This window comes from Emiliania huxleyi (assembly GCF_000372725.1).
Source record: "Emiliania huxleyi CCMP1516 unplaced genomic scaffold EMIHUscaffold_288, whole genome shotgun sequence".
Taxonomy (NCBI): Eukaryota; Haptophyta; order Isochrysidales; family Noelaerhabdaceae; genus Emiliania; species Emiliania huxleyi.
Genome location: NW_005199870.1, coordinates 56,408 through 67,964, shown reverse-complemented (window position 1 = coordinate 67,964; position 11,557 = coordinate 56,408). Strand labels below are relative to the sequence as shown.

Sequence of the window (11,557 nt, the reverse complement as noted above, 5' to 3'; positions counted from 1 at the left end):
GTTTTTCCCGGCCGGCCTTCCTTGAAAGAGGTTTTCTTCACGGGCCAGGGGGCGTTTTTCGGAAAGCTCGCCCGCTTGAAAGGCAAGAAGCTCCCGGGGGCAGGCGGTTGGGGCTTCTCCCTACCCCCGAGGTCGAAGGGCGTTCCGCTCCAGCGACGGACCAGGCGGTCGCCCTGGCAGCGAAGGCGTGAGAAGGGTTGCGGGGCAAGAGACGCTCCCAGGGATGGCGACTAAACCGATTGTGCCCCCGCAGGTGACAGCTGCCTGCGCCAGCATCTCACCCGCCAATCTCTCGACAACGCCGATGCTGAGGGCGGATGCAGCAGCGGCGGCGGACATCGATGGTAAGTCGCGCGACGAGATTAACCGAGATTGGCAGAGATGTGTTCGGCGAGATTAGCCGAGATATATTCTGCGAGATCCAGCGCACTCACCAATTCACACACCCAATGCTGTGAACAAAAGGCGATGTGCCGATGGCCGAGGCGCAGGAGGACGACGAGGAGCAGGGGGGCGAGGAGGAGGGGGGGGAGGGCGAGGAGGAGGAGGAGGAGGAGGGTGGCGGTGCTGGGAGTGAAGAGGTCTAAGCCTTAATTATGAACGGCGCCTCTTCACACCTCTCGCCCCGTGCATAGGTGACGGTGTGATGGGTGAGGCGCGCCGCCTGCTGCACGGGCGGGCGAGCGTCCCCCTCAAGTCCGGCGGCAAGCTGCTCCTGCGGCAGTTCGGTTCTTTGCCGGGTCGAATGCAGAAGAAGTTCCTGATGGACCCGGTCTTCACCAAGGCCTCTCAGTCATGGCGCCATAATAATGTGTCTGCAGCCTCCCCCGTTGATCCTCTCTGTCTCCCACACGTAGGCGCACGTTTTTCGTCTTCAAGTTTACCTGGCGTGGGTGCCCGCCGGAGCGGTGCCGCTTGCGCTGCACCGAGATGGCCCGCCACTCGTCACCGTCGGCCGCCTCTGCGCGCGCTACGGGCTCGTGGCGTGACTGACAGACTCAGCCGGCGTCGACACACTCTCGCTGCATTTGTCTTGTGTTTTATACATTATCACAGCGTGTCCGAATTGTGCATCCCAGGGTTCTTTTTTGCTTTGTTGTCGAGGCGCCTTTCACGACGGGAGGAGGGCTCGGCGGTGGCGGAGACGGTGGCGGCGGCGAGGGTGGGGGCGGAGAGGGCTGAGGCGAGGGGGGCGGCGGGCTCGGAGGAGGCGGCGTGGGCGCACGCGCTCTTCGAGCTGCTCTCCACTCGCTGCCCGCACTCGCCCAGCGCCTCGTTCTTCATTTCGGGGGACGACCAGACCGCCGAGCAACGCGCCCGCACCCAGGCGCTGTACGCCGAGGCGCTGCTCGAGGACAAGCACGAGTCAAAGGTGACGAAGCTCAACCACATCAACAAGTACGTCGAGGGCCTGGCGAACGCCGAGGCGCGCGAAAACGGGCGGCAACTTCCGCTGCCGGCGTGGCACCGCGGCGCGGGCGGCTCGCTTGGCAAGCACAAACTGGTGTGGCAGGAGGGGAAGCGCACCGTCGTGCTCGCGGCCGTGCCCAAGGCCCAGCTGAGCCTCCCCTCCGGCTGCACGCGGCGCGATCACCCATGGTACTACGGCATCGCGTCGATGCTCATCGAGGTGGACGAGCCGAGAGCCGGGAAAGAATGTATGTTCTTTATAGGACAGGAGAAAAGACGAGCACTTGTTGTGTGTTGTGTGTTGTTGTGGTGTGCGGTGTGCGGGGTGTGTGTGTGTTGTGCGTTGTGTGTTGCGTGTTGCGCGCCGGGAAAGAATTTTCAAGCGCGATAATAACGCGCATCTCGTGCGAAGAGAGATAGGAAGAGGCAGACTCCCTAGGGTGGGCGACGGCTAGCGCATCACACACCTCTCCTTAAAATCCCTGTGTGGTGGCGGCGTGCCGTCCTCCCATCCCTCCCTTGGGCTGTCTGTTTTCTTTCTTTTTTCTCGTGTGATCTCTCCCTTGGGTTGTCTGTTTTCTTTCTTTCTTTCTTAGTGTGAGGTGGCGTACGGCGTGTTCGAAGGACCGACACGATTCGGAAAGAGCGTCCCGGGAGACACACAGGTAAAGGATCCCAACGGAATCGGACCCTCGTGTGAAGAAGGGGAGATACGGACAGCGTTTGGGGCGGGAATGTGGGGAGGAAAGCTGCCGAACATGTGGGAGCCGATAGACGCGGAGATGTACGCGATACTCGCATACTCGAGTACTTACGCAAAATGGCGAGCGCGAGCGATGCGCAATCGCGGCGGTGCTTAGTGCTATGCGACTGCAAACCCGCGCTGCAGCAGATTGAGAATGCGCACCGCAAAGGGATGCCAGAAGGCCTGAGGGACTGGGAGAGAGGCGGGCTCCTGGAGGCGATTGCTCACTATAGATCGAAGCTAGAGGCGGTGGTCTTCATGTGGGTGGGTGCCAGCACACGTGGGAATAGCCTGCAACGCATACGCCGACGCGGTGGCGACAGCACACCTCGGGGATAACGACTCAGAGGACGCCTCGAAAGTGGTGCGGGACGCGGTGCGGACGCGGCCATGCATGTACACGGTGCGAAGGGAGGCGGCAGAGAACGCAGAGAAGAGGGAGATAGTGGACCGACGGACGTACGGACACATGTGTAAGAGCGCGCACGAGTGGGTGTGCGAGCAATATCGAAAGACAGTGAGGCCGGGATCGCACACGGCAGGGGTGGCGGGACGGTTGTGGAGCGAAGTGGCAGTAGCCAGCCTCAAGCATCGATGGGATAATAAGATGAGATTACCGGACGAGAACGGGGGGAAGGACAGGCGGGCGACATTTGACGACGTCGGGGATCACAATGTGACGACCAAAACGATCTTGGGGGCCAGGGTGAGACAACAGGTCGGGGTGCCACACGGGGCACACCACAGGCGTATTCTAGAGGGGGAAAAGAAACGGGGAATGAGGGGCCCCGCCACGAGAAGTGCGTTCTGGGGATGCAGAGCGTGCAAAGCGGCTAGGGATGAGGCCACAAAAGAGGCGCGCGAGGCAAGGAGGAGACGCGGGGAACTGAAAGACTGGGACGACTGGAAACAAGAAGACAGTGAGCCACCACAGGCGTCGTTGGCGCACATACTGAGCGGCAGCTGCGCTGGAAATAAGGAAGAGGCGCGTCACTTCATGCGGAAGCTCGACAAACACACAGCGAGGGCGACAGCAAGAGTTGAACGGGAGGCGCCGGACTCAAAAGACACCGCCACATTCCTGAGACGAGCGAGGGCAGCCTCCTTAAAGGCGAAAGGGTCTAGATTTGGAGCGCTCGCCGAAGAGGAGTACGACAAAATAGCGCCCGTGATTGCCTGCACGCTACCCGCACTCACGGACTCCATACCCGAAAGAAAGAGAAGGGAGCTCGCGGGAGAGGTGACGAGTGAACTACAGGTAGTGGGGAAGGCAGCCTCGATTGCCATACAGACATGGGTGCGAAACAACGACAAGACCAAGGCACGGGCAGAGGAACGAGAGAAGAATATAGGGTGGATAAAGCGCCTGTTCACGGCATGGAGGGTGAGCCACACCGAACGTACCGAGCGAAGAGCCGAGCGGAAGGAGGACGGGGAAGATGACTCCGAGGAGGACGAACCAGTGGAAATCCAGTTGTCAGATGTCACGATGCATCCGAAGGGGACCCCAGCGCCGGCATCATCCGTAGAGGCACGAGTGTTCGAAGAGAGAGTGGACCTGAGCAACAACATGACCTGTAGGCAAATGATCGGAGTGGGAGTCAGAAATGTGGTCCTTGCGCGAGGGGAGCTCGATAGACTCGAGGGGCCAGGATACGCCGCGAGGAGGACGGAGTTGCGCCGAAAGGCGAAAGAAACCGCGAGAACAAGGGACCGGCAGGCGGCGGCGTCACAGGACGAGGCAGAAGAGAACGACGCGACAGAGGAGGAAAAAGTGACCCATAAAGGGATGGGTGGATGAGAGAACGACGAGAGTGGGACGACCGCGAGGTGGCATGAAGGTTGCAGCGAGAAGCGGCGAGAGACTGCGAAGAGAGATAGGAAGAGGCAGACTCCCTAGGGTGGGCGACGGCTAGCGCACCACACACCTCTCCTTAAAATCCCTGTGTGGTGGCGGCGTGCCGTCCTCCCATCCCTCCCTTGGGTTGTCTGTTTTCTTTCTTTCTTTCTAGTGTGAGGTGGGTAAAAAGGAACAGGTCCCCGCCCTTGCGATCTTTGTGCAGGGTTCTTTGTGGGTGTGGTCGGCGACTAGCCGGGGTCGTCCTCCCGATGGGGGACTAGAACTAGCCGTCTTCCACATGGTCCCTCGGGTCCCTACTGCTCCTAATTTCTTCGTACATCCTCCTGCTGATCTCCGCAAAGTCCTGCTCCCTCCCTCGTCTCGCCCTGCGCGTCTGCTCCGCCTCCCCGTCGTTTCTGCCCTGCGTCGTCTGGCGACGGGTCCTCCATAGTCGGTCGAGGTCGCCGCCCTCCTCGACCTCGTGCCTCTTCCCAACGTTCCCTCGGCGGCCAATGGCGATGCCGTCTGCTCCGGGTAACGCAGACTGCACTCCAAGTGCTCCAAGTGCTCCCTCCCCCAGCTCTTGACAGCTCCGACAGCGTCTGACAGCAACACCCGACAGCTCCGACAGCGCCCGACAGCTACAGATCCCCTCGACTGTCAGACACGCACCCGACAGCACCCGACAGCACTGACAGCACCTGACAGCTGGTCTGACATAGGCACCTGACAGAGCCTGACAGTGCCCGACAGCCCGACAGATCACCTGACAGCCTGACAGCCTGACAGCCAGGGCTCAGGCCGCCGCGCGCCCCCGGCCCGCGCCGGCCGGGCTCGCGTCACGCTCACGCGTCACGGGCGTGATGCGCGTGTCCCTCGAGGCGTGACGCGTGGTCGGCCCCGTGACGTGAGCCGTGTGGTTTTGTGCCGCGAAGAGCGCGGATCGCGATGTGGAGGTTCTCCAGTGCTCAATATTTACCGGTATGGGAGTTTTTGGCTAATCAAACCCTAGGCCTGAACTAATCAAAAAGTGGTATCGAATACCACTTGCCTCACGGAAAGCAAAGCGAGTGGGAGTGCCTTTTTGGTGGCAAAATCGGCAAAATCGGCAAATACCGGGTATTTTTTGTGGGTATACCTGTACCTGGAAAAACCCGGGTATACCCGGGTAATACCTGTGCACTTTTGCATGCTTTCGCCTTCGGGACCACACACACAGCCGCTACACTAATGAAAATCAAAAACCCCGCATACCACTTTCGCATACCACTTTACCATACCACTCCAAAACTAATCAAAATATCACCAAATACCAGTCTCATACCGGTAAATATTGAGCACTGAGGTTCTCGATGCGCAGAAAAAAATCGTAGAGTGATTCGCGTCGTTCGGTTTTTTGTCAATTATACTTAAGTCTTTTTGTGCATCTGGTCTCATCACGAACACGAACACACCACCATGCACACAGCGGTCAGCGCGCCACACAACGATCAACGTCAACCGCGAGCGCGAAGCGTTCAAAATCTCAGAAGCGTGACTGCTCTCATTCATAGTTACGCATAATGTACTCAGCAATCGCGACGAGGAGAGGAGCATATCCGATATCGTATAATGTAAAACACATCGGTCATCGCGACCCCCGGGCCCTACTCTGCTACTCGTGTCGACATACTGGGCTGGGTCTTTAGACATTGTGGGGTTGGCACTCCCATCGACCCTCATGACCTCCTGCGGTCTCTGAGATGGACACCAGTGGGTGTGGGACCACAGCCAGGATACACTCGAAGGCTGGGTAAGCAGTAGAGGTCGATACTCGACGCGTCCCACATGGTCTGTGTCGCTGTCGGCACGCTGTCGACAGGACGTCGAGCGACACCGGTGGCAGTGCCACCCAGGAGTGGTCGGTCGGTCTCCCGTCATGAGAGAGCCACCATGTGATCCGTATGATGATTCCTGACAACCGCCTCAGTCAACTTTCGTCACAGTTCCCGCTCTGAGAGGAGCTGCGGGTCAGTTCGACAGCTGGAGCTGTGTCGCCGGCGTGCGGCGGCCTGCCTCCGGAGGTGCCTCTGAGGTGGACATTTTTTGGTCGCCGTGAGAGAACGCGTTCGAATTTTTACTCCGGAACTTCAACTCCGCACGCGCACCAACCAGGGCTACAATAGTGCCAGTGAGGCGGAGGCGCGAGTCGGAAGGCCGCGACCGTGAGTTGGTCCCCCAATTTTCCTACAATCGCTGTCGACCCAGCCACGTAACCGCCCTCGGCCGCTCGAGCGGCGCGTGCATTTTAAGTGTAAAGTTATATCTCTGGACTCTATAGAGAATCACGAACTCGAGGCAAACACGAAACACCGTGCACAAACACGACCGCAAGTTTGGCAGTCTCCCTGTCCAGTGGAGCTGCCCGCTCGTCCCGGCTAGCAAGTCTACACCGCGCCGCGAGAGCGGCGAGAGCGAGGCGGTGCCCCGCGCCGGCGCGCGACGCCCCGCCGCTCTCCGAGCCTCGGGTCGAACGACCCCCTACCTCTGCCCCCGGCGTCACCTCGCGGCGAGCACCGCCAGCTGCGTCTCGACGTTGCGCAGCTCCTCCTGCGCTGCCTCGAGCCGGGCGCGGTGCTCCGTCGCGTCGGCGAGCAGCCGGCGGCGGCGCGTCTGCAGCTGGAGGCGGATCTGGTGCATCGCCATCAGCCCGTCGGTCGAGCTGGAGATGCGCGCGCCGGGCGCCTCGCCCGACGTCATGTTGACGGCGTACGCGTCCTTGGCGAGCACGGGCGGAACCACGAAGTCGCCGTGCAGATCCGGGCAGCGCTCGAGCCCGGCGCCGATGCGGTGGCACTTTGCGAGCAGGTCGGCGGCGATCCGCTCCGAGACGAGCGAGTCGTGGCGGTAGTCCGGGTGCGAGAGCACGAACCGGCGCATCCACTGCGCCGGCGTGAGCAGCTCGCCCGAGGCGCGCGCGACGACGAAGTCGAGGTACTTGTTGATCGTGGCGAGGGTGGTGGTGTCCGTCTTGATGAGGTCGAGGTAGGTGAGGATCAGCGGCACGAGCCCCTTGAAGGAGCCCTTGCCCGCCATGATCTCGAAGAGGGAGAGGTCCTCCACGCCGGCCGTGCTGCCGCAGCAGCTCGACGCAGCGGCGCGCACCGCCTCGGCCAGGTCCGCCTAATGCCGCACCCGCCGCCGAGGTGAGGCTGCCGGCGGATCACGCAGCCGCGTGCGGTGCGGTCCCGCGCCTCCCGCTTGGTCGGCGAGGAGGGCGGCCGACGCGCGTGCGAGCCTGCGCGCGGCGGCGGGCAGGTGGGCGGCGGGGCGAGGGGGAGGGGAGGGGGGCGCTTATGCTCCGCACCGCTCGACGCGCCCGAGATGGGCGACTGGCGGAAGCAAAACTTGCCCTGGGTGACTGCGTCCCGCTCGGCGGCGCGGCGCATGTTGCAGTCGACGCACGAGATGGGCATGTAGAAGTTGAGGTTGAAGTAGAGGATGACGCGCGAGACGAGGACGACGAAGACGGTGAAGGCGGCGTTCTCGAAGTCGGTCAGCTGGACCTGCAGCGAGAGGGAGGCGGCTGTGAGAGGGAGGCGGCTGTGAGAGGGAGGCGGCTGTGACGACGGAACGAGGAGGCTGCGAGCGTGGCGAGGCCGCGCTGAAGCCGCCATCGACCGGGACTCGGTGCCGGAGATCTGGGGAGATCTGGGGAGATCTGGGGAGATCTGGGCAGATGTGCGCCTCCATCGACCGGAACTCGGTGCGCCAGCCGATGTGCGAGTCGCTCTTGGCGGGGGGCGGCTTCCAGCGCACGGTCTGCCAGTTGGTGGACTGGATGTTTTCGAAGTGGTCCGTCTCCCGCTCGTCGTCGAGCTCGACTCGCTCGCGGTAGATGACGAGCGGGTCGCGCACCTGCCCAGCCGGCCAGGCGGGGGTGCGGAGGTGCAGGGAGGGGGGGGGGTGTAGAGGTGCGCAGCAGGGAGGAGGTGCAGGGGTGCGCGGGGGTGCGCGGCAGAGGGGCGGCGAGAGGAGGGGAGGGAGGGGGGGGGGGGGGGGGCGCACGAAGAGGTGGGCGATGTGCTGCGCGAGGACCTCGTCGACCCCCGCCTGCGAGAGAGATGGGAGAGATGGGGAGAGAAGGGGAGAGATGGGACCTCGACTACCCCCGCCTTGCGTGGAGTGGCTCACGGCGAGTCAGCACACACACACATGAATAGACCTCTCTGTCCCGTCCTGCCCTTGTCTAGCCTGCGTGAGAGTGAGTCAGCACACACACATGAATAGAGCTCTCTGTCCCGTCCTGCCCTCCCCCGCCTGCGTGAGAGTGAGTCAGCACACACACATGAATAGAGCTCTCTGTCCCGTCCTGCCCTCCCCCGCCTGCGTGAGAGTGCGGTACGCCTCCTCGTCCATCGGGACCTGAGTGCGCAAGGGGGTTGGAGATGGTCCAGGGAAGGGAGGGGATGATGGCACGCCTCCTCCCCCCCTCCCGCGCCTCGAGGTCGTTCCGCCCCAAATCCTTCAAGGCTGCGCGGGTCGACGAGTCCTGCCCGTCCTGCCCGATGACGGTGTTGCAGATGTACGTCGAGATTGTCTCGTACCGTGACTTGTGCAGCCGCTTGGTCCCGTGCCCCGCCATCGCCGCGTGCCCGCCGCCGCCCTCGCCGCCGCCCGCCGCCACGCCCCGCTCCGCCGGCGTGCGGTCGTCGACGGACTGGGCGATGATGTCCCAGCGGACGTCGGTGTCGAGCAGCACGCCTTTGGAACATGTCTCGGACATGTCATGGACGTGTCGTGGACATGTCCCAGCGGACGTCGGTGTCGAGCAGCACACCGCGCGCGATGGGCGTGGCCGCGGTGAGGGCGAGCATGATCGGCCCGAGCACGGCCAGCTGGTCGTAGAGGTGGCGCGACTCGGATAGGTCCCGCGCCTGTGGGGCCGGGGGGGGGGGGGGGGGGCACGGGTGCCGTCTCTCTTCTAGGGAGGAACCTTCTCGGAAGGGCGCCCCTCGACTGGACAGGGGGCTTGCACGGCAGCAGCTGTGACTACTCATAGCTCTACAGGCGTCTCGCAGCTGTGACTGCGCGTCTAGCGGGGACGGGGCGCGGCCTGGAAGGTGACTTGCAGGCAGCAGCAGCCCATCCCAAAGGCCATCGCGTCCATGTACACCTCGTCCATCTCCAGCGCCTGGGCGCGGGGCGGCCTCGACGTGTCAGCGAGGTGCCGTGGCTCGCCGCGTGTGCGCCTCGCCCTCTTGCGGCGCCTCCTCCAGCGTCGCGGGCGGAGGGCAGCCCACAGGCCTGTTCACACCTCGAGGCGTGAAGCGTCTCTGCCACGGCGGCGTCTCGCGGCGGCGGCGCGCTCCTCGCAGCGTCGGGCGTCTTCTCGTCGCGGTAGCGCGGCACGCGAATGTCCACCTTTGAGCCGCGCCGCCGCTTGATGTTCTTGACGAGCGCCGCGAACCGCGGCGCCGGGTTGATGATCTCGTCGGGGACGAAGAGCGAGTCGGACAGGCCGGGCGTCGGGCGGGCGGGCGGGTCCGTGAAGGTGCCGACGCCCATGAGCGGGAAGCAGGGCAGCGTCGGGCAGATCTCGTCCTCGGCGAGGGCGGCGAGCAGCCGCGCGCGCCGCGTGCGCATATTCTTCTCGACGAGCAGCAGGTCGGTCGCGTAACCGGAGTACGGCATGCCCGGCGTCCCCTCGACCATCCAGCTGCCCCACTCAGGCACCCAGTTGCACTGCTGCCCGACGGGCACGCTGCGCTCGCCCTCCTGCAGCCCAGCGAGGATCTCGGCCCCACGGAGCGACAGCTTGACCGTGCCGCGCTCGGCGTCGAGCTTGAAGATGGCGTACTCCACCTCGTCGCCCCAGAGCAGCCGGTCACCCTCGATATCCTTGATGCGATTGTAGAGGTGGATGAACTGGGCGATGCCGTGCTCCCGCACGTACCGGATCACCTCGAGAGACTCGTCCCACTCGAGCGGCGTCGCGTCGAGCAGGAAGCCTGAAACGGCGGGGCGGGCTCCATGTCTGCTGTGCCGCATGCTCCGAGCGCGTGTGGGGAGACCAACGCAGGGTGTGGGGGGCAGGAGGTGAGGGCGAAAGGATTCACCCATGTCTCGAGGGGGGTGCGCCGCCCGTGGTCCGCCGTCAAGCCAAGGGAGGCGAGTGTGAAGAAGGTGTTGTCCGCTTGCTGCTGCTGCTGCTGCTGCTGCTGCTGCTGCTGCTGCTGCTAGTGCTGCTGCTCGCTCGCTCGCTTCTCTCTCTCTCTCTCTCGCGCGCGCTCTCTCTCTCTCTCTTCTCTCTCACTCTTCTCTCTCTCTCTCTCTCTCTCTCTCTCTCTCTCTCTCTCTCTGTTTCTTCTGTGAGTGACACATCTCTCTCTCTTCTCTCTCTCTCTCTCTAAAGAAAGAAAGAAAGAAAACACTGCTGCACTTGGGGTGGGACGACGGGGGTAGACCGTGCTGTTGCTGTGAACAGCTGGGGCACGCGCCTTATCTGGCCCGGCCCCTTGGGGACTTGCGGCTCGGATGCGACCTCTAACCGCGGGTCGCAGACCGTGCTCTCGGTGTCCGATGACATGGCGCCTCTTCACGATCAGCACGCCAGTCTGTTCACACCTCTCTTCCGTTCACTTCACGGAGTGACAGGGGTTCGTTACCCAGTTTAAGAAAGGCTTCAAGAAAACACACACACAGAAAAACACCCTCATTTACGAACGACCGGAGCCAGCGCGCTTGTGGCTTCCACTCACAAGCACGCTTTTCCACGTCTCCGTCCCCGCTCTACCTAAGGCTTGCCGCTCGAACCAATGGCGGTGGGGACGGAGGTGTCGCCTCCGTCCCCGCCGTGGAGGCAGCGCCTCTCTCCCCGCTCGACCTATAGCGGTCGGCGGACTCGAGTTCGAGTGGGGACGGCGGCTCATATTGCTAAATATAAAATTCCCCCACCCGGGTGGGGGAACATAAAAATACCTCAGGGTGCTGTGCGGGTGTGAATGCAAGAGCGCTGCGCTGAGAACGAGCAGCTCACCCCCTCAGTGGCTAGTTGGTGTACGCGGCGCGTTCCTGCTGTACATCCTAGCCGCTGCACATGCTTGGCTCGTTCCTGGCCATCTTCATGCATGCATCTGCTGGTACGGTGACGCAACCTCCGTCTGCTCACCACCTCAATCACGTGGGTGGGCGTCGGCGAGTGGTCACCCGGCGCTACGACACGACGAATGCGCGCAGAGGGTGAAAGACAGCCGCTGTCAGTGGCTTCGTGAAAAGGTCGGCCACTTGTCCCTGCGTTCGGATGTGGGTGAGCCTAACGCGCTTCGTATCCTTCACTTGCTCGCGCAGGAAGGCGATCTGAGTCGCCACATGTCGCATGCGTTTCGAGGAGGTGTTGCCCTCGCTAAGGAGCACGGCCGCCCTATTGTCGCAGAAGAGCGGCATTGTGCATCCGAGGTCCGACTTATTGCCCTTGTAGTCGGGTAGGTCCTCGGCCATGAACTTGATGGTGTCCGAGACCGCGATGGCCGCTTGTGTGGCCTTGGTCGCAATGGCATACTCGCCTTCGGACGATGAGGTGG

The 11,557-nt window shown here is 62.9% G+C and overlaps 3 protein-coding genes across 3 annotated transcripts in view; 1 reads left to right on the top strand and 2 right to left on the bottom strand.

Moving 5' to 3' along the window:
- Positions 1-4,533, top strand: part of EMIHUDRAFT_116341 (hypothetical protein) — a gene marked incomplete at both ends in the record, with an annotated part of 10,643 nt that extends 6,110 nt beyond the window's left edge. The window contains 6 exons of the mRNA XM_005775976.1: positions 254-344; positions 466-564; positions 636-792; positions 858-908; positions 1,105-1,630; positions 4,456-4,533. Coding sequence (XP_005776033.1) covers positions 254-344; positions 466-564; positions 636-792; positions 858-908; positions 1,105-1,630; positions 4,456-4,533 — 1,002 coding nt within the window. The remainder of the gene's footprint in view (positions 1-253; positions 345-465; positions 565-635; positions 793-857; positions 909-1,104; positions 1,631-4,455) is intronic.
- A 1,758-nt stretch (positions 4,534-6,291) lies between these two features.
- On the bottom strand, positions 6,292-10,025 carry GSH2 (gamma-glutamylcysteine synthetase; the record flags this gene model as incomplete). Its single annotated transcript, XM_005775975.1, has 9 exons — positions 6,292-7,119; positions 7,350-7,577; positions 7,732-7,892; positions 8,043-8,087; positions 8,361-8,399; positions 8,476-8,738; positions 8,815-8,911; positions 9,103-9,159; positions 9,318-10,025. 9 exons carry the CDS (start codon positions 10,023-10,025, stop codon positions 6,534-6,536), a joined length of 2,184 nt encoding a protein of 727 aa, XP_005776032.1. The 3' UTR covers positions 6,292-6,533.
- Positions 10,026-11,098: 1,073 nt separating this feature from the next.
- The window catches only part of GSH4_2 (gamma-glutamylcysteine synthetase), a gene marked incomplete at both ends in the record, with an annotated part of 778 nt that continues 319 nt past the window's right edge, over positions 11,099-11,557 (bottom strand). Inside the window, one exon of the mRNA XM_005775974.1 lies at positions 11,099-11,137. Within this exon, the coding sequence (XP_005776031.1) occupies positions 11,099-11,137 (39 nt within the window). The remainder of the gene's footprint in view (positions 11,138-11,557) is intronic.